The 26,378-nt window shown below is 43.9% G+C and overlaps 1 protein-coding gene across 6 annotated transcripts in view; it reads left to right on the forward strand.

Annotated features, from left to right (window-relative positions):
- The window catches only part of TANGO6 (transport and golgi organization 6 homolog), a 257,551-nt gene that overhangs the window by 133,394 nt on the left and 97,779 nt on the right, over window positions 1-26,378 (forward strand). For all 6 annotated transcript variants that reach the window (XR_010583644.2, XR_012429092.1, XR_010583643.2 and 3 more), the window contains exon 15: window positions 10,908-11,048. Coding sequence is in view for 2 of the 6 variants with exons in the window: in XM_065536620.2 (XP_065392692.1) it covers window positions 10,908-11,048 (141 nt within the window). In the remaining 4 variants the exon portion in view is untranslated. The remainder of the gene's footprint in view (window positions 1-10,907; window positions 11,049-26,378) is intronic.

Raw genomic sequence — 26,378 nt, forward strand, 5'->3', positions numbered from 1 at the left:
CCATGTTAGCCAGGCTGGTCTTGAACTCCTGACCCTCAAGTGATCTGCCCACCTTGGCCTGCCAAAGTGCTGGGATTACAGGTGTGAACCACCATGCCCAGCCCCTTGCCCTACTTTTTATACCCTAGTTCCAATCCCCAGAGACTGCCATCTTCATACCCCTCCTTTTTAAAGTAGTTTTTTCTAGTAATTTTTTCTGTTTCTAAATAAAATGCTTACACAGACCTCTCTTGATTTAAAATATTTTGGACATGACTTACTTGCTTTCTACATGTTAGATGTGGACTTAGTGCACACACATAGGTACGCACTTGCTCCAACAACTTCTCCTGCCATTTCCCATCACAATTTTTGGCTAAATCATTGGGCACTGTCTGGATGTTATTCAGTGCTGAGCCTAGTGCAGTCATCAGCCTTCCCTGCACATTTGCTTCCTTTTCTATATACTTACTGATATATTTTCCAAAGATCCAGCAACTCTATCATGCACATATCATAATTTTGCTCTAGTTTTGTTCTGTTTACCCAGACTTCACCCTTTGACACCTATCCCATTGTCTTTTTCCTTGGTTGTGGGTTCATACCTTTTTTACACCTTGTCACTTTAGTGAGATTTCAGGAGAAAGAGGATACAAATGTTTGTGGTCATTCTGCTGTTAGTTGCTTTTTTTTTTTTTTTTTTTTTGGAGACAGAGTCTAGCTCTATCACCCAGGCTGGAGTGCAGTGGCACAATCTTGGCTCACTGCAAGCTCCGCCTCCCGAGTTCACACCATTCTTCTGTCTCAGCCTTCCGAGTAGCTGGGACTACAGGCGCCTGCCACCACGCCCGGCTAATTTTTTTGTATTTTTAGTAGAGACGGGGTTTTACCATGTTAGCCAGGATGGTCTCGATCTCCTGACCTGGTGATCCACCTGCCTGGGCCTCCCAAAGTGCTGGGATTACAGGCGTGAGCCACCGCTCCCGGCCTAGTTGCAATTCTTTTTACATTTTTACCTCTAAAAGAGACTGTTCTACTTTGAAAGACAAATTTGTTAAAATGTTAAACATAAATTTTAAAATTTATCACAGATTTTTAAAAAAATGTATATTTTATTTATATCATTCGAAATTCAAAATGTTCCTAACACAGAGAAATGATAAATATTTGAGTGAAGAATATGCTAATTACCCTGATCTGATCACTATATTATAGCTATGGAAACATCACCATGTACCCTATGAATATGTACAATTATTATTTGTTAATTAAACAAATTAAAAGTAAAAAAAAATTTAAACTTACTAAAAGACACAAAAATAAAAAGTCTCTCTCTCACATCTGTCCCCTTGTCACCCAGTTTCCCTCCCCAGAAAAAATCAATATCATTAGTTTCTTGAGTATCCTTCCAGAATTATTCGATGAGTGTATATTTCCTCTTTGTACGCAAATAGTTGAATTCAATAGAGATGATTTTGCACCTTGCTTTTTACTTAACAATAGATCTTAGAATTCATTTCATTACAGTTGTTTAAAAACATATTAATTTTTTTTGTATGTGTATATAAGACCGAGTCTCGCTCTGTTGCCTAGGCTGGAGTGCAATGGCTCAATCTTGGCTCACTACAACCTCCGCTTCCTGGGTTCAACTGATTCTCCTGCCTCCACCTCCCGAGTAGCTGGGATTCTAGGGATGTGTCTCAGTGCACTTTTTTTTTTTTTTTTTTTTCGGTAGAGACGGGGTTTCGCTATGTTGGCCTGGCAGGTCTTGAATTCCTGGCCTCAAGTAATTCATTTGCTTACCTTGGCTTCTCAAATGCTGGGATTACAGGCGTAAGCCACTGTATCTGGCCTTATTCATTTTTTAAACGGATGCATTATATTCCATTGTATGAATGACCACAACTTAATCAATTTTCTGTTGATGAAAATTTGTTTCCAGTCTTTTCTATTACGAATAGTGTTACAGTGATGATTTTTGTACATAAGTAATTTCCTGCTTGTGTTAATGCACCTATTAGGATAGATTTCTAGAGTAGAATTTCTGGCATACCACAGAATTTGACTTTTAAATGTAATACACCATTTTCTTATGAATGCAAGGCATTGTATGAAATGCAAAATACTTGATTTTCTTTTTTCTTTTTTGAGACGGAGTCTCGCTCTGTCACCCAGGTTGGAGTGCAGTGGCACGATCTCGGCTCAGTGCAACCTCCACCTCCCTGGTTCAAACAATTCCCCTGCCTCAGCCTCCTGAGTAGCGGGAATTACAGGTGCATGACACCACGCCTGGCTAATGTTTTGTTTGTTTGTTTGTTTTGAGACAGAATCTTGCTCTGTCACCCAGGCTGGAGTGCAGTGATGCAATCTCAGCTCACCGCAAGCTCCGACTCCCAGGTTCACGCCATTCTCCTGCCTCAGCCTCCCCAGCAGCTGGGACTACAGGCACATGCCACCATGCCCAGCTAATTTTTTTGTATTTTTTGTAGGGACGGGGTTTCACCGTGTCAGCCAGGATGATCTCGATCTCCTGACCTCCTGATCCACCCACCTTGGCCTCTCAAAGTGCTGGGATTACAGGCGTGAGCCACCATGCCCAGCCCATGCCCGGCTAATTTTGATTTTCTTTTTTAATCGAGTAACGGGTTACAATTCATTTTCCCCCTCTTTCCACTGTCACCCTGCAGGGGCAACCAAAACAGATTTGGATACGGAAGGAAGCTGATAATCTGCTCTTGGCAGTGATTTCTCTTTATACTTAAGATATGCTATATTATTTTCTTCCTTTTTCTTCTATTCTAAAAACCTGCCAGCCGTGGTAGCTCACGTCTGTAATCCCAGCACTTTGGGATGCCAAGACAGGCAGATCACTTGAGCTCAGGATTTCAAGACCAACCTGGCCAACATGGTGAAACCCCGTCTCTACTAAAAATACAAAAATTAGCCAGGTGTGGTGGCGCATACCTGTGATCCCAGCTACTCCAGAGGCTGAGGCAGGAGGGTTGCTTGCACCCAGGAGTTGGAGGTTGCAGTGAGCTGAGATTGTGCCACTGCACTCCAGCTTGAGCCACAAAGCAAGACTGTGTCTCAAAATAATAATAACATTTTTAAAATAAGAAATAAAAACCTAAAAGGGTGGGTATGAAATACTTTCTTATAGTTTCTTAAAAACAACTTTTTGAGATATAAGTCACATACAATACCATTGATCCATTTAAAGTGAACAATTCAGACCAGGTGCAGTGGCTCACGCCTATAATCCCAACACTTTGGGAGGCTGGGGTGGGAGGATCACTTGAGTCCAGGTGTTGAGACCAGCCAAGGTAACATAGTAAGACCTTGTCTCTACAAAAACTAAACAAAATTAGCCACGTGTGGTGGCACACACCTATACACACACAGCTATACTGAAGTGAGAGGATAACTTGAGCCTGGGAAGTTGAGGCTGCAGTGAGCTGTGATTATACCAAAGTAATCCATCCTGGGCGACAGAGCAAGACTCTGTCTTAAAAAACAAAAAATGAGGCCGGGTGCAGTGGCTCATGCCTGTAATCCCAGCACTTTGGGAGGCCAAGGCGGGTGGATTGCCTGAGTTCAGGAGTTAGAGACCAGCAAGACCAACATGGTGAAACCCCATCTCTACTAAAATACAAAAAATTAGCTGAGTGTGGTGATGCGCACCTGTAGTCCCAACTACTCAAGAGGCTGAGACAGGAGAATCATTTGAATCCAGGAGGCAGAGGTTGCAGTGAGCTGAGATTGTGCCACTGCACTCCAGCCTGGGCAACAGAGTGAGTCTCCATCTCAAAAAATACATAAATAAATAATGGAATAATGCACTGGTTTTTAGCATATTTTCAGAGTGTAACCATCACCAGAGTCAATTTGAGAAGTTTTTAACATTTTGAGACAGGGTCTCCCTCTGTCACAAAGGCTTGAGTGCGGTGGCATTATGCTAGCTCACTAAACCTTGAATTACTGGGATCAAGTGACTCACTTGCCTCAGCCTCTCAAGTAGTTAGGACTACAGGCATGCACCACCATGTCTGGCTAATTTTTTTTTTTTTTTTTTTGGAGACAGTGTCTCGCTCTGTCACTCAGGCTGGAGTGCAGCGGCGCAATCTCGGCTCACTGCAACATCTGCCTTCTGGGTTCAAGCGATTTTCTTGCCTCAGCCTCCTAAGTAGCTGGGAGTACACACATGCACCACCATGCCCTGCTAATTTTTGTATTTTTAGTAGAGACGGAGTTTTTGCCATGTTGGCCAGGCTGATCTCAAACCCCTGACTGCAAGTGATCCACACACTTCAGCCTCCCAAAGTGCTGTGATTACAGGTGTGAGCCACTGTGCCCAGCCTATCTGGCTTAGTTTTTAAATTTTTGTAGAGATGGGGTGTGGCTATGTTGCCCAGGCTGGAATTTTAGAACTATGGTCCCCAACTTTTTGGGCACCAGGGACTGGTTTCGTGGAAGACAGTTTTTCCATGCACGGGGCGGTGTTGGGAGGGTGGGGATAGATTCAGAATGAAACTGTTCCATCTCAGATCATCACACATTCCATTTTCATAAGGAGCAGACAACCTAGATCCCTTGCATGTGCAATTCACAATAGGGTTCACACTCCTGGGAGAATCTGTTGCCTCCAGTGATCTGACAGGAGGCGGAGCTCAGGCGGTAATGCTCCCTTGCTGCTCACCTCCTGCCGTGTGGTCCCTTTCCTAACAGGCCATGCCCAGTACTAGTCTGTGGCCTGGGAGTTGGGGACCCCTGTTTTAGAATGTTTTTTGTCACCCCAGAAAGAAACTTTGTAACTATTAACAGTCACTCCCTACTTTCTCAAACTACCACAGCCCCGGGTAACCACTAAATCTACTTTCCCCATGTAGAGATTTGCCTATTCTGGACATTTCATTTCAATGGAATTATACAATGTGTGGGTTTTTGTGTTTCTTGCAGTTTTGTTGGCAGAAATACCTGTGAGTTTCGAGTGAGTAGGTGGTTTTCCGGGTTGCTGTGGGTATTTTGGGAGGTTGTTATCTGCCCAGGAGAAACGAGGCAGGTTAGTTTTGAAGTAGGAATGGCTTAGCAGTTTCCTGGGACACAGCCAGTTAGCAAAGACATTTTAGAATTAGACTGACTTTCCTGTTAATGCAAGAGTACTAAGTAAAAGTACACGACACCCAAATTCCTTTTACTACTCAGAATCACTGAGTTAACATGCTGTGGGATCATCTTGAAGTAAACACTGTTTTGACCAAAATATGTTTGTGGCTTTCAGGGAAGTCTTGGGGGAAGAAAAAAAAAAACAGTTATTTTACAAAGTTGACAGTCTTTTTTGTTACATGTAGTTATTGTAATAACTTTTTTTTTTTTTTTTTTTTTGAGACAGAGTCTCACCTTGTCGCCCAGGCTGAAGTGCAGTGGTGTGATCTTGGTTCACTGCAACTTCCACCTTCTAGGTTCAAGAGATTCTCCTGCCTCAGCCTCCCTAGTAGCCGGGACTACAGGCGCATGCCTCCATGCCCAGCTAATTTTCGTATTTTTAGTAGAGACGGGGTTTCACCATATTGGCCAGGCTGGTCTCGAACTCCTGACCTCGTGATCCGGCCACCTCAGCCTCCTAAAGTGCTGGGATTACAGGCGTCAGCTACCGCACCCGGCCTTTTTTGTTTTTGTTTTTGGTTGTTTTTTTTTTTTTTTTTTTTGAGACGGAGTCTCGCTCTGTAGCCCAGGCTGGAGTGCAGTGGCCGGATCTCAGCTCACTGCAAGCTCCGCCTCCCGGGTTCACGCCATTCTCCGGCCTCAGCCTCCCGAGTAGCTGGGACTACAGGCGCTGCCACCTCGCCCGGCTATTTTTTGTATTTCTTAGTAGAGACGGGGTTTCACCGTGTTAGCCAGGATGGTCTCGATCTCCTGACCTCGTGATCCGCCCATCTTGGCCTCCCAAAGTGCTGGGATTACAGGCTTGAGCCACCGCGCCCGGCCTTGTTTTTGTTTTTTTTGAGTTGGAGTTTTCGCTCTCGTTGCCCAGGTTGGAGTGCAATGTTGCAATCTTGGCTCACTGCAACCTCTGCCTCCTGGGTTCAAGTGATTCTCCTGTCTCAGCCTCCCAAGTATCTGGGATTACAGGCACCTGCTACCACACCCAGCTAATTTTTTGTATTTAGTAGAGACAGGAGTTTCACCGTGTTGGTCAGGCTGGTCTCGAACTCCTGACCTCGGGTGATCCACCCGCCTTGGCCTCTCAAAGTGCTGGGATTACAGGCGTGAGCCACTGCATCCAGCCTAACATTTTTTTAGTTATGTTAAGTTACCAATATTCTATGCATTGCCTCCAAAAAAAATTTCAGAATGCTTCTGTGAACTCTTGCCAGTTTGGATTCAGTTTTACCTTCTCTATATCTCATCTGTTGCACCACATCCTAAAATGTACAACTAGTTTCCTACGATCAGAATGGAAAGAGGTCTCTCTCACACCGTCCTTTGGGTCTCATGGCCAAAGGGATTGATGTGTGATGTTTTCTTGAATCTTGTGCTGACCCAGAAATTACCCCATTTTCAAGTCACAAAGGAATTATCAAGTGTGATGGGCCCATGGTCATGTGAAGGTTTATAGCCATGCTTCCACAGAGTGCCAAAGTACAGAAAGTTTTTTCGAAATAAATAAAAACAGCCACACAATCTCATCCCTTTCATTTTTATACGTTGTTAACCATCATGTATGACTCTCTTCACTGCTTGGTGAATAAAGGGGGAACTGTACTCTTATTCTCCAGGGATTTATAAACTCATAGGTGGCACCTGTATCCTAGAAGGTAAAACTCAAACAGCCAGCCATTTGGCAGCCGTCCGTGGAGCAGACCAGCAGGAAGATAAACAATTGCTAGTAGACCTGGGACTGTGGGAAGCAAGGAAACTGTGCTTTGCTTTGGCAACCTTTTTATGGAAGACCGGGAGAGCTAAAAGCTCCCTAATGAGTTTAAAGTTTAGCATTATAGGAAAAGAAAAAAAAAAATCTGAAAAATCATTGTTAATCTGAAAAAGGGTGTGTTAGGATTCTTTTAATTGAAAAACAGTCAAACTGGTATGAGCATTAGAGGGTCTTTATTGGCTTTTGTGTCCAGAAAGTCGAGTGGGTAGAGTACACCTGGGTCCAGGAGCTGAAAAGATGCCACCGGGTCTCTTCCTCTTCTCCCTCCCTCTCAGGTGGGCTCTCCTCTGTGTTGGTGTCATTCTTGGGTGGGCTTTTTCCATATGGTGGCCACTGGCAGCTCCAGGTTAGTCTCTTCAGCGGGTGGTGGGGAGGGGAATGTATCTTTCCCAGTAGTGTCAGTGTGAGTTTCAGGATCGGATCTCATTCCCCATTCCTGAACCAATCATGGTGGTGGGGATGGAATGGAAGATCCTAACTGGCCAGCCTGGGATACAAGTTGACACCTGCAGGGGGAGAAAGTGGGTATAGTTAGCCCACTCAAACCACACAGACCAAGAGTAAGAAAGGGATATTTCTCCAAAAGAACACCATAGTGTTGTTACCAGAAGAGAGAGTGGATGCTATGTGTAATCACACGTCTGCCCACTACAGAGAGGAAGTCCAGAGCTTATTTGGCCAGGATAGTATGTTCACAGAAGTAAATGACTGTTCTCTGCTAAAGACTAATGAGAGAAAATAGGAATAAACAACAGTAGGAGGGACTTTAGTAATAGGTTTCAGAAAAGCTAGAAATAGGTCAAAGTTGTATAAAGCAAATCCCATTTTTCTACTGTTTTCCATTGCAAAGTCATAGGGAAACACCCACCAGATTTTCTGAGTTGAGAACTCATTTTAGAAAGTAGTTATGGGCCGGGCGCAGTGGCTCACGCCTGTAATCCCAGCACTTTGGGAGGCCGAGGAGGGCGGATCACCTCAGGAGTTCGAGACCAGCCTGGCCAACATGGTGAAACCCTGTGTCTACTAAAAATATAAAAATTAGCCAGGCTTGGTGGCAGGCACCTGCAGTCCCAGCTACTCGGAGGCTGAGGCAGGAGGATTGTGGACCTGGCTAATTTTTAAAAAAATATTTTTATAGAGATGGGGTCTCCCTGTGTTGCCCAGACTGGCCTCAAACTCCTTGCCTCATGTGATCCTCCCACCTCAGCCTCCCAAAGTGCTGGGATTACAGGTGTGAGCCACTGCACCTAGCCCCCTCTTCTTTCTCTTAGCAAACAGTTCACTTACCCTTAAGCCTCAGACATTTTTTTTTTTTTCTTTTTTTGGAGATGGAGTTTCGCTGTTGTTGCCTAGACTGGAGTGCAGTGGTGCGATCTCGGCTCACTGCAGCCTCCTCCTCCCAGGTTCAAGTGATTCTCCTGCTTCAGCCTCCTGAGTAACTGGGGTTACAGGCACCCACTACCACGCCCAGCTAACTGTTTGTATTTTTAGTAGAGACGGGGTTTCACTATGTTGGCCAGACTGATCTTGAACTCCTAACCTCAAGTGATCCGCCCACCTCGGCCTCCCAAAGTGTTGGGATTACACGCGTGAGCCATCGCGCCCAGCCGACACAGATTTTTTTTTTCTATGCTACAATATTCCATAACTCCATGTTGAACCCCCAAGGACTTCATCATTTTACATAATAGAGTGAACTACTACTACAGTGTCACATTTTGGCGACAGTGTTGTGCCACAACCTGAATCTCTCTTAAGAGCAGAGCTTCTGCTTGTGTAAGATTGGACTCTGGATTGGAAGTGTGGCTTAGGACCACATGCAGAGGTGTTGGCTTAGGATCACATGCAGAGACTTCCCAGGCTCTTTGGAAGCAAGGAAAGGTGGGGGTGGGGAGGGCAGAAAGGAGGATGGGCAGACAGGTGCAGCCCTCAGCAGGTGCTCCGCCTTCACAGCTCAGCAGATGCGGCGGTTAAGAAGCCCAGTGAAGAGTGTGGATGTGATTTAGAAGAGAATGGAATCACAACCTATAACATAAAAAGCTGCACGTAGACTTTGCCTGCAAGGCTGTCAGTTTAAACATGAGAATGGTAAACTTAGATGAAAAATAAGTATAGATTTCTCAAGCATTTATATTACTTCTTCCCCATCCTCTCTTTCTTAATTCCTGAAATTTATATCAGGACTGTATATTTGAACCCTTTTTACTCATCCATCCATTCATCCATTCATTCATTTAGTAAGTAGTTACTGAGCACCCGACACGTGCTAGGACTCTTCTAGGCATTGGGGATACAGCAGGGAACAAAAGAAAATCCTTGACTTTATTATAGAGTTCACATTCCAAGGAGGAGAGCAGACAATAAGGAAATACACAACCTGTCAGGTGATATTAAGTGCTAAGACAAATGAAGCAGATTGAGAGGGGTAAAGAGTGGTAGGGGAAGGAGGCTGCCGTTTTTTTTTTTTTTTTTTTTTTTTTTTTTTTTTGAGACTGAGTCTGGCTCTGTCGCCCAGGCTGGAGTGCAGTGGCCGGATCTCAGCTCACTGCAAGCTCCGCCTCCCGGGTTTACGCCATTCTCCTGCCTCAGCCTCCCGAGTAGCTGGGACCACAGGCGCCCGCCACTTCGCCCGGCTAGTTTTTTTGTATTTTTTAGTAGAGATGGGGTTTCACCGTGTTAGCCAGGATGGTCTCGATCTCCTGACCTCGTGATCCGCCCGTCTCGGCCTCTCAAAGTGCTGGGATTACAGGCTTGAGCCACCGCGCCCGGCCGAGGCTGCCGTTTTAGATGTGACAAATGTGATCTGTGAGCAGAGACATGATAGGGTTTGGGAGCAAGCTGTGAGGCCACCAGGAGGAGCAGCCGATGCAGAGGGGGAAGTGAGGCCGACTGCTCCAGGCCAGGATCACTTGGTCTACTGGAGAATAGCAAGGAGGCCAGGAAGCAAGGGAGAGTGTTAAAAGATGAGATCAGAGAGAGAACAAAGGAAGGCAGTGGGTGGGGACTGCTCATATTCAGGGGAGAAGGGAAACCACTGAGGGGTCTGGGCAGAAGAATGAAGGGGCCAGACTTATGATTCAAACCAAATAGCTCCAGCTGCAATGGATGAAAAGAGTAGAAGCAGGGAGACCAATGAGGAGATTACTGGAAAAACCCAAAGCAGAGTTGATGGGCCAGGGTGCTTGAGGTAGAAGTGGATTCTCATCCTGGAACCCCTATTTCTACCTATTCCTTCTTTACCTTTTTTCTTTTTCCTCACTGTTCTTTACAGTGTGTAACCTTTTTCCTGTTCTCTGCTAAATACTAATGAGAGAAAATAGGAATAAACAACAGTATAGACACGAATCATATAATTTGTAGTTACATAGTTTTGAGGCCGACCAGAGGTTTTGTTCTGGATCTGTCTGGTCACCTCTCACCTCCCTGCCACCCCTATAAAGCTTGCTGAGTATGGGGCTGGGCTCAGATTATGATAACACTGTTCCAGGCTACACATTTAGAAGGCGCTGCTGTGGATGTGAGAGAGGATCAGCAAGTCCTACGAAGGGGGACTCAGCGTCAGGGTCTTCCCTATTTCTGTTGATTAGGAAACTCAGCCATGAACTTAGATCTAATATTGATCATGTCTAGGATGCTCTGAAAATGTTTCCTTGTAGAAATTGCTCCCATCACTGGCTATTCTACAGAGGAAAATCATGCAGGAATGGAGAACTGCAGCAAAAGCAGGAGGCACTGCCTGGATCATAGAACATCAGTGCTGGGAGTGACCTTAGAGATCGTATCAGGCTGGGACTAGAGAAACGCAGGAGTCTCAACTACCAGGCTCATCTTCATTCCATTCACTATGCTGACTTTCCAAACAACAGGCAGCCCTTGCTGGAAGAGCTGTAGAGATGGTTTTCAGCATTTCTGTGTTCATCCCATCACAGAGTGACTGGTTTATTTGCCTTTTGATCCTAAACAGTAATGCATCCTTTCTTTTTGTTTTCAACCCTAGGGGTTGCCCTGCTCTCAGATGTCTATCCTGAGAAAATCTTGCCAGACCTGTTGGCTCAATATGACAGCAGCAAAGACAAGCACACACCAGAGACCAGAATGAAAGTCGGGGAAGTCCTGATGCGAATCGTCAGGGCGTTAGGTGAGTTTTCTTGTTCCATCCACCTGAAAAAGGGTGGAAGATCAGTGTCTTTGAAACCAAAGTGTGTGTACCTGGGGGCTTGTTATACTAGCGTGGTGAGGGTAGTTTGAGGGCTGGGATGAACTAGTACCCATTTAGGAATTTAGGAAATACTCAGATCCCTACTATGAGACTGAATGCAACAATGTCCTTTTTCTTAAAACTGTTCAGTCTCTGGCCAGGTGTGGTGGCTCACGCCTGTAATCCCAGCACTCTGGGAGGCTGAGGCAGGTGGATCACCTGAGGTCAGGAGTTCAAGACCAGCCTGGTCCACATGGTGAAACCCTGTCTCTACTAAAAATACAAAAAATAGCTGGGCATGGTGGTGCACGCCTGTAATCCCAGCTACTCGGGAGGCTGAGGCAGAAGAATCGCTTGAAGCTGGGAGGCAGAGGTTGTGGTTGAGTCGAGATTGTGCCACTGCACTCCAGCCTGGGCAACAAAATGAGATTCCGTCTCAAAAATAACAACAACAAAAAAACTGCTTAGTCTCCTTCCCCGGGAGCTGTGTTGGGCCCTGATTTTCAATGGAGCTGGAATGAGAAGTCTCACACTTGAGCTAAAAGAAGAGGAATGTCAGCTGGGCACCGTGACTCATGCCTGTAATCTCAGCACTTTGGGAGGATCGCTTTAGGCCTGGCAGGAGTTCAAGACCAGCCTGGGTAACATGGCAAAACCCTGTCTCTACCAAAAATTAGCCAAGCATGGTGGCACACACCTGTAGTCCCAGCTACTCAGGAGGCTGAGGTGGGAGGATCACCTGAGCCTGGGAAGTCGAGGCTGCAGTGAGCAATGATTGTACCGATGCACTCCAGCCTGGGCAGCAGAGCGAGACTCAGAATAAAGAAGAGAAATGTCAAGCAGGGAAGGAAGAGTGCTGACTCTTGCTGAATGTCTGCTGTATGCCAGGTTGTCCATATATATAATCTCATCTAATTTCCCAACAAATCTTGTAAAGAGGCTGTTACTAAACCCATTTTACAGATTAAGAAACTGTAGCTCAAACATATTCAGCAATTTGTCCAAGACTCATTCAGCTGGTAAGTGATAGTGCTAAGAATTGAACCACCAACTTGAAGGAAGTTGCTCTAGGCTGTATAAGCTGAGAAGAGTAGTTAAGGGATAGGCTCTAGACTTACACTGCCTCACTTCAAATCCTGAACTGCCGCTGCTTTTTTTTTTTTTTTTTTCTCTTGGTAGAGGTGGGGTATTACTGTGTTTTCAGGCTAATCTCAAACTCGTGAACTCAAGCAATCCTCCTGCCTCAGCCTCCCAAAGTGTTGGGATTACGGCATGAGCCATGGTGCCCAGCCCTCTATTTCACCTCTATTAGAACCTTTGTATATATGCCTCTTAGCCTTTATCCTTCTACTTCAGCCTCTTGAATAGCTGGGACTAGAGGTACATGCCACTACGCCTGGCTAATTTTTGTATTTTTGTAGAGACGGGGTTTTACCATGTTGCCCAGGCTGGTCTTGAACTCCTGGCCTCAAGCAGTCTTCCCACCTTGGCTTCACAAAGTGCTGGGATTACAGGCATGAGCCGCTGCACCCAGCCAGAATTTGGTTATTAGTAACATTTAACTCATAGGGCTGTTGTAAAGATTAAATAAGGTAATTCTTACAGTGGTATTTGGCATACAATAAGGGCTCAGTAAAATTTTATTTTTGCCTATGCAAAAATGATGTAAACATTTTTTAAAGATTAAAAATGAAGGAAAACAAATACTTTTTGCTGTTTATTGAGTGCTCATATGAAGCTAGGAGGTGGGACCCTAGGGAACAAGGACAAAGAAAACAATAGTTCATTCTGAAGAGAGAGGTTAAATTAAGATGAATTTCTCCATAAGCCAGCAAGTACACTTTGGATTTTTTTATACTGGGCTATATAACATAGAATTGAGAAAAGATTCATTTATTTAACCTGTGCTCCACAGACTTAACCATTAGCTGTCACACTGAATATCACTAGAAGCCTTAAAATAAGGCAAATCAATCATACAGGTGAGAGCCAGTGGTGTACGGTATCCATTTGAGCCAGCTAGCTGCCATAGTGAATTTTGAGAATGAGGTTCCGTTTTAGGGCTGTGTTCTTGTCATGCATGGCCTATATCAGATTGTGTTATAAAGTGTAGCTGTTGATGGTTAATATTTGGCTTAATAACAGTGCCACACTTCTTTTATTCTTTAAATTATATCAGCACTTCTCAAGTACTGCTATATTTGTCCTTGACTTTTTAGTAATTCCATTATATACTCACTAGTCTGTTATCTAAGGCAGAAAAAGAAGATACAATCTCAACTTCAGCTTGGGCAATTTGTCCGTGAGCTCTAGTAAAACTTGTAAATTTACTCTTTATCCGGTAGAGGAAGATTTTGGAGAACAAAGTGGAGGTGGGGTAGCTTTTTGCCACTTGCATCAGGAGATCACACTGAATTCCTCCTTCATCAGCATGTCAAAGGATTTATAGAAATTCCATATAGCCATGTACTGTTTTTATGGACATAGCCCTTAATTTTCCCAATTTCTAGGTGACTCTTCTGGCTAAGGATGATAGAACCTAGGTCTCCAACCACTTAAATCCTTTTATCAGTGAAAGGAGAATTACTTGAGAGTGAAATTTATTTTATTTTTTTTTTCTGACCAATGGATTCATGTCACAGAGAGTGAAATTTGTTTATCTATCTTTTTTTATTTTTATTTTTTGAGATGGAGTCTTAGCCGGGTGCGGTGGCTCACACCTGTAATCCCAGCACTTTGGGAGGCCAAGGCGGGCAGATCATGAGGTCAAGAGAGCGAGACCATCCTGGCCAACAGGGTGAAACCCCAACTCCACTAAAAATACAAAACTTGGCCGGGCGCGGTGGCTCATGCCTGTAATCCCAGCACTTTGGGAGGCCGAGGCAGGCGGATCATGAGGTCAGGAGATCAAGACCATCCTGGCTAACACGGTGAAACCCCGTCTCTACTAAAAATACAAAAAATTAGCCGGGCATGGTGGCGGGCGCCTGTAGCCCCGGCTACTGGGAGGCTGAGGCAGGAGAATGGCGTGAACCCGGGAGGCGGAGCTTGCAGTGAGCCGAGATCGCGCCACTGCACTCCAGCCTGGGAGACAAAGTGAGACTCCTTCTCAATAAATAAATAAATAAATAAATAATAAATTAATAAATAAATACAAAACTTAGCTGGGCATGGTGGCATGTGCCTGTAGTCCCAGCTACTCAGGAGGCTGAGGCAGGAGAATCTCTTGAACCTGGGAAGCGGAGGTTGCAGTGAGCCGGGATTTTACCACTGCAACTCCAGCCTGGCAATAGAGCCCAACTCCATCTCAAAAAAAAAAAAAAAAAGATGTCTGTCACCCAGACTGGAGTACAGTGGCACCATCTTGGCTCACTGCAACTCCGCCTCCTGGGTTCAACTGATTCTCCTGCCTCAGCCTCCCGAGTAACTGAGACCACAGGCCTGTACCACCATGCCCGGCTAATTTTTGTATTTTTAGTAGAGACAGGGTTTCACCATGTTGGACAGGTTGGTCTCGAACTCCTGACCTCAGGTGATCCGCCCGCCTTGGCCTCCCAAAGTTCTGGGATTACAGGCATGAGCCACCGCACCCAGCTGAGAGTGAAATTTAAAAATACTTTTTTTCTAAGAAGAAAGATGAACTTTCTATATTTGCCTTAGTTCTGAATTTGAATCTAAAACATGCCAGACAAGTACACCATTATAAGAAATCATTCTCTCACAGTAGGTGTGAAGGGTGCACCACTGGCATTATCAGAGCTGAGAAGAATATAAACCATACACAGACAACATCAACATGTATTTTCTCTGGTAGACCTCTACCTTTGGGATGATAAACACTAAAAGTACATATTTCAGAGTCCCCATTGGCCAGTCCAAATGATTTCCTGGGGTGAGAGTGGAGGTGGGGATGAAGGGCTGGATACAGTTGAGGTGAGGCCTCACTCCTCCTTACATACTCTTATAATTAGCCCAATTTCCAAAACAGCCTTCTGCCATTTCAAAGCAAATTCCACTAATTCTCAAAGTTCCCTTCTTTGTGTGGCCTACTCTTCAGAGTGTGCAATTGTAAACACAGCCTTAGCTTTAACTGCTAGTTTCTGTTTCTGTTCACATCATCAACTTGTCCCGGTACATAGATGAAGTGGTGTGTTGAAATCCTTTGAGTAACATTAAAGCCCATTTTGACAACATAGCCAATATTCTTAGTTTTCTAGTGTTGTGGAAATGCTGTGAACAGCCGCTTGGTAAGTTCTAGTTCCATCAGCCTAGGCCTTGCTATCTCCCCACCTCTACCTCTTCTCTGCAGTGGTGGGAGTTGGTGGGAGAATGCGGCCCACCCGTGGGAGCAGGGTGCAGTACACTATGTTACCTCTCTCATCATGCTAGTTCCCTAGCCACACCTACTTGTCTTCCTGCCACTAGATCATGGTGCAAAATCAGCAGGAGCTTTTTTTCTTTCCATTAAAAAAAATTGAGGTAGTACATATATACAGTAAAGTACATAACATATATGATTTTATTTTATTTTATTTTTTGAGGCAGGGTATCGTTCTGTTGCCCAGGATGGAATGCAGTGGTGCGATCATGGCTCACTGCATCCTTGACCTGTCAGTCTGATTCACCTCCCTCAGCTTCCCGAGTAGCAAGGACCACAGGTGTGCGCCACCATACCCAGCTATTTATTAAGTTTTTTACGGAGATGGGGTCTCGCTGTGTTTCCCAGGCTGATCCCAACCTCCTGGGCTCAAGTGATCCTCCCACCTCCACTTCCCAGTGTGCTGAGATTAAGGTGTAAGCCACAGCACCCAGCCTGAAGTATATGAATTTTTTTTTTTTTCCTTGAGATGGAGTCTTGCTCTGTCATCCAGGCTGGAGTGCAGTGGTGTGATCTTGCCTCACTGCAGCCTCCACTTCCCAAGTTCAAGGGATTCTCCAGCCTCAGCCTTCTGAGTACAGGTGCTTGCCACTGCGTCCAGCTAATTTTTGTATTTTTAGTAGAGATGGGATTTCACTGTTGGCCAGGCTGGTCGCAAGCTCCTGACCTCAGGTGATCCACCCACCTCAGCCTCCCGAAGTGCTGGGATTACAGGCGTGAGCCACTGCACCCGGCCCAGGAATATTTTTGAAGATATTCATTGCTGAAATGTCTTCCAGAGAGGCTGTGCCAGTTTATATTATCAATGTTTGTCTGTACCCTCAAAAGTACGATATAGTCTATGTATTATCATTTTAAAAAATCTTTATCAAGAAGATATATAAAGGAATGCTATCTTGTTTTTATTTCCATTTATTCAATTGATAAGGTTAAATATTTTTCCATATATTGACTAGCTAAGATTCTGTATATGTGGAGGGTATGCATGTGTGTGTGATAATTACACGTTCTAGGTTCTAGTCCGTTGTTTTTTCATTATGGTATCGATTTTGTTCTTTGACTTTTTTTTTTTTTTTGAGACAGAGTCTCACTCTGTTGCCCAGGCTGGAGTGCAATGGTGCAATCTCAGCTCACTACAACCTCTGCCTGCCAGGTTCAAACAATTCTCCTGCCTCAGCGTCCTGAGTAGCTGGGACTACAGGTGTGTGCCACCATGCCCAGCTAATTTTTTTTTGATATTTTTAGTAGAGATGGGGTTTCACCATGCTGGCCAGGCTGGTCTTGAACTCCTGACCTCGTGATCCGCCCGCCTCGGCCTCCCAAAGTGCTGGGATTACAGACGTGAGCCACCGCACCCGGCCCTTATTTTTTGATTTTTAAAAATTTTATGTATTTAAATATCTTGAACCATTGACATTTATATCATAAATATTTTCTTTTAGTTTTGTTCATATTTTCTGTTTCATTTTGTTTTTGACACACAGAAGTTTTTAATTTCAATGAAGATAAATCTGTCTTTTCCCTTACGATTTTTCTCTTATATAGAGAACAGTTTTCTCAAACCAGGATTACATAAGTATGAATCTCTCTGTCTGTCTCTCTCTCTATATATATATAGATAGATTTAAATATATATAAATATATATATAGAGAGAGTGCAATAGAGAGACAGATATATATATATATACACGCACACACACACACACACACACATATATATATATATATATTTTTTTTTTTTTATTGAGATAGGATCTTGTTATGTTGCCTAGGCTGGACTTGAACTCCTGGGTTCAAGCAGTCCTCCTGCCTTAGCCCCATGATTAGCTGGGATTATGCACATGAGCCACTGCACGTATAGTTCCAGCTACTAAGGACTCCAAGGTGGGAGGATCGCTTGAGCCCAGGAGTTTGAGGTTGTTATGAGTAACTGGAACTATAGGTGTGCACCACCACTCCCAGCGAGGCTTTATATATTTTTATGTCTACGTTTCAATGTAGAAAATATTGTAGAAGGAGGCTGGGCAAGGTGGCTCACGCCTGTAATCCCAGCACTTTGGGAGACTGAGGCGGGCAGATCACGAGAGCAGGAGATCCAGGCCATCCTGTCTAACATGGTGAAACCCTGTCTCTGCTAGAAATACAAAAAATTAACAGGCATGGTGTCACGCGCCTGTAGTGCCAGCTACTCAGGAAGCTGACACAGGAGAATCTCTTCAATCCGGGAGGCAGAGGTTGCAGTAAGCCGAGATCGCACCCCTGCACTCCAGCCTGGGCAACAGAGTGAGACTCTGTCTCAAAAAAAAAAAAAAAAAAAAAAGAATTGTGGAAAGATTTTGGTTCAGTCTCTTTTATTTAAGGAACAATTTAGGAGTTTTTGTACTCCTAGAAATTTAATCTTAACACGTTGTTAAATTACCGATCATTCCAAATGTTTTTCCATCTGTTTCCTCTTATGTGGTCCAATGTCAATGTTGACAATAACTTGTGGATTGTTACATGTCACTGCATTTCTTTTTTCTTTTTTTTGAGACGGAGTCTTGCTCTGTTGCCCAGGCTGGAGTACAGTGGCGTGGTCTCAGCTCACTGCAACCTCCACCTCCCAGGTTCAAGCAATTCTTCTGCCTCAGCCTCCTGAGTAGCTGGGATTACAGGCATGAGCCATGACACCTGGCTAATTTTTGTATTTTTAGTAGGGACGGGGTTTTGCCATGTTGGCCAAGCTGGTCTCGAACTCCTGACCTCAGGTGATCCACCCGCCTCGGCCTCCAAAAATGCTGGAATTTTAGGCGTGAGCCACTGCACCCAGCCCATTGCATTTCTTAAAACTTCTCTTAAAATATAACGTATTTTCTGTTTAGTAATATGTTCCTGATATTACTATTACTGCACCCAAGATAATGAATTGGTCATTGGGATGTTTCTTGGCAAGTTGAATTAAATTGAATGCATCTTTGTGGGTATTTCCTTTTGCAATTGCCTAGAGAATTAATTGATCTGCTGTAGACCACACTCCTTTCTCACATATGCCTGATTTGGAATGCTGCAGAATTCAAAATGTTTTGAGCACTGACATGACACACTCAAAGGAATGCTCACTGGAGCATTTTGGATTTTAGGATTAGGGATGTTCAACCAGTATATATTCTGCAAATACTCCGAACTCCAAAAAAATTCAAAATCTGAAAAACTCCAAAGCATTTCTGTCCCAAGTGTTTCAGATAAGAGATACTCAACGTATGTCTTCTCTTTCTTTGGCAATGTCTGGAGACACTTTTGGTTGTTAGAACTGGCTGGGGAGGGGATTATTATGGCATGTAGTAGAGGCCCAGGATACTGCCAGGCATCCTAAAATGCACAGGATGGCCACCTACAGCAAAGAAGATGTGGCTCAAAATGGCAGTAAGGCCCCTGTTGAAACACCTTGTTCTAGAGCCCATGTGGGCCATTCTGTTTCTCTCAAATGTGTTAAATCCAGGGCTGCCACATATAATTATGCAGGTTGTTCACTGCTGTTGTATAAACTCCTAGGGTCCTCATTATATGAATGGCATGCCCTGGCCCTGGAGTTGTATAATATACAACCTATGTAGTCAGCCTGCTGGCCCTAACTAAATTCTAGCCTATCTCATACCTTTTTTTTTTAGACAGAGTCTCACTTTGTCACCCAGGCTACAGTGCAGTGACACAATCTCGGCTCACTGCAACCTCTGCCTGCTGGGTTCAAGCGATTCTCCTGCCTCAGCCTCCCGAGTAGCTGGGATTACAGGCACCTGTCACCATGACCAGCTAATTTTTATACTTTTAGTAGAGACAGGATTTCACCATGTTGGCCAGGCTGGTCTTGAACTCCTGACATCAGGTGATCTACCCACCTCAGCCTCCCAAAGTGCTGGGATTACAGGTGTGAGCCACCACGCCCGACCTTTTTTTTTTTTTTTTTTTTTTTGTAGAGACAGGGTCTCACTATGTTGCCCAGGCTGGTCTCCAACTCCTGGGCTCAAGCACTTCTCCCACCTCGGCCTCCCAAAGTATTGGGATTACAGGCATGAGCCATGGTACCTAGCCCTCTATTTCACCTCTATTAGAACCTTTGTATATATGCCTCTTAGCCTTTATTTCCTTTCTTTTAATAGACCATAAAATGAACTAAAGTATATTTTTATTTTTATTTATTTATTTTGAGACGGAGTCTTGCTTTGTCACCCAGGCTGGAGTGCAGTGGCGTGATCTCAGCTCACTGCAAGCTCCGCCTCCCGGGTTCACGCCTTTCTCCCGCCTCAGCCTCCTGAGTAGCTGGGACCACAGGCGCCCGCCACCATGCCCGGCTAATTTTTTTTTTTTTTGTATTTTTAGTAGAGATGGGGTTTCACCATGTTAGTCAGGATAGTCTTGATCTCCTGACCTCGTGATCCACCCGTCTGGTCCTCCCAAAGTGCTGGGATTACAGGCATAAGCCACCGCGCCCAGCTAAAGTATATTTTTAAATTATCCTTTGCATTTAGAGAATATTTCATGTTCCTTGCTAATATTTATTTCTCCTCCAAAGGGATCACAAGAGAAAATGAAGTTGCCTTTTTTTTTTTTTTTGATGCTGTGTTGCTCCTGCATCACTTCAGGATGCCTCAGATTTTCAGATTTGCAGGTCTTGTTATTTCTTTTTTTTATTTTGATTTTTTTTTTTTTAGAGAACAGTACCCAGCCTGGTCCCAAACTCCTGGCCTCAAATGATCCTCCTGCCTTGGCCACTCGAAGTGCTGGGATTACAGGCGTGAGCCACCGCACTGGGCTGAAGTTATGTCTTATTTGTATGTGGCTCTCATTTGAATCTCCAGCTTGGGTCAGAAATCCTTGATGGAAAAACAATTTATGTCCACCTCTGCCCACAGTAACACCCAAATACTCTCTGAATTCTAATTTAGTTTCCTGTTTTTGTCAAGTTCTAAGTCATATAAATTCCTAGGTTATTTGGTTGCTCTTTCTAATGTTCAAAATTCTTTATCTTGAAAACACTTTTTTTTTTTTCCTTAATCCTGGGGATGGGACATTAATGTAGTCCAGTTCAGAAACATTAATTGAGTAGCTACTGAGTGGTTGGGTTCTCTGCCTGTAGCTGGAAACAGGAACATGAAAAAACAATGGTCTCTTCCTGCAAGGAGCTTATCATTTAGAAGGAGAGGTCAACTCATGTACAAATCGTATTGGTAAGAAGCCTGGCCCATGGAGGGAGAGGCCTGTATAGAGTATTGTGTGGCACAGAAGAAGTGGTCATGTCTGTCCCTTTTCTTCTCCAAACCCTGCAGTTGAGTGTGGCACAAGGCTACATCAGTTCCTTATCGTCATCACAGCACAGCAGGTCCGTTTTTGAAAAATAACTTTTGTAGGGCCAGGCGCGGTGGCTCATGCCTATAATCCCAGCACTTTGGGAGGCCAAGGTGGGAGGATCATGAGGTCAGGAGATCAAGACCATCCTGGCTAACGCGGTGAAACCCCGTCTCTACTAAAAATACAAAAAAAATTAGCCGGGCGTGATGGCGGGCGCCTTTAGTCCCAGCTACTTGGGAGGCAGAGTGAGCTGAGATCGCACCACTGCACTCCAACCTGGGCGACAGAGCAAGACTCCATCTCAAAAAAAAAAAGAAAGAAAGAAAAATAGCTTTTAAATGATAGTTTTCAGAGATTTCTATTTCATAGCACAGGCTTAAATTCAGGTGAAAAGCGAGGTTGGAAGTGTGAATAATTGGATACCAGTCTGGGAGTTTAGCATTCACGGATTTCAGCAGCAATAAGCAACAGTCAAGCATTAGAGCTCACATATTTTTAAAGAAGGAATTTTCATCAAAACTCAGAGGATCAAATGAAATGCTCCCTGCCGAGTCTGCCTAGGCTGGCATCAGTGTAGTTCAATTCAACAAACATTTATATTAATATAAATGGAAATACTAATATGGCCAAAATGGAAGGTTGAAATCCAGACTAAGTAACTATTTTTCCTTTCTCGTTTCTCTTTTTCTTTCTCACATCAGTTTTGTGATGGCTATAACTTATTACTGATATAATAAGGGGAAGGGAAAAGTCTATAGATTGAACTAGACTTCCTACTTATATTAGACAGTGTGGATATTTTTTTTTCCAAGATAGGATCTTGCTCTGTTGCCCAGGCTAGAGTGCAGTGGTGCCATCACTGGCTCACTAGAGTTTCCACCTCCTGGCCTCAAGCCATCATCCCACCTCACCCTCCCAAGTAGCTAGGACTGTAGGCATGCATCACCATGCCCAACTAATTTTTTTATTTTTTGTAGATATGGAGTCTTACTATGTTGCCCAGGCTGTTCTCAAACTCCTGAGGTCAAGTGATCTGCCTGTGTCAGCCTCTCAAAGTGTTGGGATCACAGGTGTGAACCACCATACCTGGCCCTGAGAAATATTTAAAAGTATGAACAAGAAAATAATCACCTATAATTTCACTTTGGAGTAATCACTCTTTGTTTACATTTTGATGTATTTTCTTCAAACTTTTTTTTTTTCTCAGAATTGTAATTACACTGTATGTATATATACTGCTTTTTTTTTCTTGGTTAACATTATTTGTAAGTACTTTCCTATGTCATTAAATATTTCTTTGTTGTTGTTAATTTTTTTTAATAGAAATGGTGTCTCACTATGTTGCCCAGGCTGGACTCCAACACCTGGGCTCAAGTGATCCTCCTGCCTTAGCCTCCCAAAGGGTTAGGATTACAGGCGTGAACTACCATGCCTGGCCTATTTCTTGAAAATGTAATATTGACTGTGTTATAATCTAATTATATAACTACCTGAATTTATTATACTTTTATTTAATTATCTCTGGGAACATATTGTTTAATTAGGTTGTTTCCAGTTTCTTACTGATTATGATAAGCGTGCTGTTGATTATTCTTACATGTAATTCCTTTTGGTGACTCTTTGGTTCTTTCTTTGGGATTGGTTTCTATAAGGGAAGTTATTAGGTCAACATATACCTCTTGATATTTAGCGCCGGCTGGGTGCAGTGACTCATGCCTGTAATCCTAGCTCTTCGAGAGGCTGAGGCAGGCAGATCGCTTGAGCCCAGGAGTTCAAGACCAGCCTGGACAACATGGCGAAACTCCATCTCTACACAAAAGTACAAAAATTAGCTGGGGGCCATGGTGGCAGGCGCCTATAGTCCTAGCTACTCAGGAGGCTGAGGTGGGAAGAACACCTGAGCCCCAGAGGTCAAGGCTGAGGTGAGCCACGATTGTGCCACTGCACTCCAGCCTAGGCGACAGAGACCCTGTCTCAAAAAACAAATTTTTCAAATTTAATTTAAAAAGATATTTATTGCCAGGCGCGGTGGCTCAAGCCAGTAATCCCAGCACTTTGGGAGGTTGAGACGGATGGATCACGAGGTCAGGAAATCGAGACCATCCTGGCTAACACGGTGAAACCCCGTCTCTACTAAAAAATACAAAAAAACTAGCCGGGCGAGTGAAACCCCGTCTCTACTAAAAAATACAAAAAAACTAGCCTGGCGAGGTGGCCGGCGCCTGTAGTCCCAGCTACTCGGGAGGCTGAGGCAGGAGAATGGCGTAAACCCGGGAGGCGGGGCTTGCAGTGAGCTGAGATCCGGCCACTGCACTCCAGCCTGGGTGACAGAGCAAGACTCCGTCTCAAAAAAAAAAAAAAAAGATATTTAATGCCAAGTTGTCCTCCAGAAATGTACAGTCTTTTCAGCAGTGAATTAAACTGCTAATATCTCATAGAAAAAAACTATTTCACAGCTTCAGACTAAATGTTTTTCGGGTTTCGTTTTGTTTTGTTTCTCTTCTGACACCTTTGGTATAGACTAAATGTTTAACCCTGACCAGCCATCTCCAAAATGTGCGGCTGTGCTCCCAGAATCAAGAAACCTGTCAGAGGAGGTGGGTGGGTGGAAGCGGGGAGAGTGAGACTGAGGGATACGTGACTCAGTGTGAACCCTTTGCTTCCCTGGAAGAGCAACTCAGAGCTGGTGGTGTCATCATGACGTACAAAGAACAGTACTTCTTAATTATTTTTAGAGGCAGAATGTAGCCTTGTAATCAGCAAGCTGAGACAAGTTCCAGTTTACTCTAGGCCAGAGACTTCTAAAAGTCAGAACAAAAATAGCCAGATTCATGTTGCTCCGTCTGAAGAGTTTGCTTTTAGGAGAGATTGGGAATTAATATTTTGAATGAAGACTGAGGGGTGAGAATTAAATCTCTGATCTCTTCTGTTGTATGCCACGGTAAGTAGAGTGACCCCCAGGAATCCTGAGGCAAAGCAGCTCCTCAGATTACTCTATATTCTAGGAAAAGGGTGAGTCCTAGGCTTTATGGGGTGTTTCCGGCTGTAAAACACCCTGATTCAATGTGCTTTGTCAGCTCTTTTCCATGTCACCTGCTTGATTTTTGTGTTTTAGTTTAGCAATCACTTTACCCCTTCAGTTCATCCAAGCGATGAGTATCGGATCGCCCCAGGTCTCTAATGGTTCATGCAGCTCCAGAATGAAGCCATAATCCAATTTTAGAAAACCTATCATCTGGGCTGGGCGTCGTGACTCACGCCTGTAATCCCAGCACTTTGGGAGGCCCAGGTGGCAGATCACTTGAGGTCAGGAGTTCAAGAGCAGCCTGGCCAATATGGTAAACCCTGTCTCTACTAGAAATACAAAAATTAGCTAGGCGTGATGGCACACACCTGTAATCCCAGCTACTCAGGAGGCTGAGACAGGAGAATTGCTTGAACCTGGGAGGCAGAGGTTGCATTGAGCCAGGATTGCGCCACTGCACTCCAGCCTGGGTATAGAGCGAGACCCCTAATCTGTCTAGAGTGGAGAAAATTCAGCCCTAAATTCTGCTCTGACAGATACCTTCTTCCAGCCAGTTGAAGAAAACAAAGGAAAATTGAATAATTGGATTTGTCTAGCAGGCTACTGTGAGTTCCAATTGGCTTCACCTGGTAATTAAGATAAGGGAGAAAGTTTTAAACAGCTGCATATGTTATAGGCTCGCCATACCGCAATTGACATCATTTATTCAACCATTCTTCTGTGGATGGGTATTCACTTTTTTCTATTTTTTTCCCCTATGATATACAGTACTGCAATATACATTCTCATCTATGTGTGCCAATAAAAAAATATTTTTATATGTGTATATCTTGTATACATGTACATGTTAAAGTACTAGAACCTATAATTCTTTTGGGTTGATATTCACCAAAGTGGAATTACTGTGTCATAGGTTATTTATATTTTAAATTGTTTTGTTTGTTGTTGTTGTTTTTTGGGGTTTTTGAGACAGTCTTGCTCTGTCGCCCAGGCTGACATGCAATGGCATGATCTTGGCTCACTGCAGCCTCTGCCTCCTGGGTTCAAGCAATTCTCATGCCACAGCCTCCCGAGTAGCTGGGACTACAGGCATGTGTCACCATTCCCAGCTAACTTTTGCATGTTTAGTAGAGACAGTGTTTTACCGTGTTGCCTAGGCTGGTCTTGAACTCCTGGGCTCAAGCAATCCGCCCACCTTGGCTGAATTATAGTGCTGGAATTAATAGGCATGAGCCACTGCACCCAGCCTTTAAATTGTTTATATACTAACAGATCTTTTCCTAAAATTTTAAGTGACATGGGGCTTTTTAAGCCATTTGCTATGTCTTTTGTCAAATAAAGAAAAATATCTTTTGAATACTGTGTTTGTAGGCCGGGCGCGGTGGCTCAAGCCTGTAATCCCAGCACTTTGGGAGGCCGAGATGGGCGGATCATGAGGTCAGGAGATCGAGACCATCCTGGCTAACAAGGTGAAACCCCATCTCTACTAAAAATACAAAAAATTAGCCGGGCGTGGTGGCAGGCGCCTGTAGTCCCAGCTACTCGGGAGGCTGAGGCAGGAGAATGGCATGAACCCGGGAGCTGGAGCTTGCAGTGAGCTGAGATCGCGCCACTGCACTCCAGCCTGGGCCACAGAGCCAGACTCGGTCTCAAAAAAAAAAAAAAAAGAAAAGAAAACTGTGTTTGTTCAAAGTGAATGGATGAAGAAAGTCCTCCTTTTATATTATTTTGTTGTTTGTCTTGATAGCATTGTGGGGAAAGAATTTGTTTTTGTGGGTTTCATTTGTATTTTCCTGGTGACTTATACTGAGCATCTCTTTTGTGAAGCAACTGTTGAGATCTTTTTGCAATTTTTAGTTGGGCTAGTTATCTTCTTATTACTGAGTTGCGAGGGTTCTTTATATGTAGTGGAACCTCTCTTGACCCCACATCTCCTTCTAACTATCAGCCTAATTATCTGGTCTCCTCCAGAGTAAAATTCTTGGAAAAACTGTCTGCCTTGCTGCCTCTACTTTCTCCCTCCCCCTTTTCTTCCCAGGTCACTCTAATGGGTCTTTCATCCCCAACATTCCTTTATCTGCCTAAATATTGACAAGCCAGTGATCGGTTATTCCTCCTCATATGACTCGACTTTCCAGTAGCACTTGATGTGTTTGACCACCCCTGCTTTTTGAAACGCCTTCTTCTCCAGGCCTTCCTGACAATTGACTTGCCTATTTCTCCTGCCACCTCAGGGCTGCTTTTCCTCAGTTTTCTTTGCTGGATCCTCCCCCACTCACAGATCTCTCAAGTTTGGAGTCCCCCAGGGCTCTGCCCTTGGTCCTCTTCTCTGTTCCATGCACATAGTGCTACTCAAGACATTAACTTTTATGAAGCCCATTTTATAAGTGTTTTTAATAGAAAGTTTGTACTTTTTTTTGTCCTAAGAAATTTTTGTTTACCTAATGTAACCATTTTCTTCCTTTTTTTTTCCTAGAATGTTATCTTAGCTTTTATGTTTCAGTCTATGACCTGTTTCAATTTTTCAATTTAATTTTTGTAT

The sequence above is a fragment of the Macaca fascicularis genome, chromosome 20 (genome assembly GCF_037993035.2).
Source record: "Macaca fascicularis isolate 582-1 chromosome 20, T2T-MFA8v1.1".
Classification (NCBI taxonomy): domain Eukaryota; kingdom Metazoa; phylum Chordata; class Mammalia; order Primates; family Cercopithecidae; genus Macaca; species Macaca fascicularis.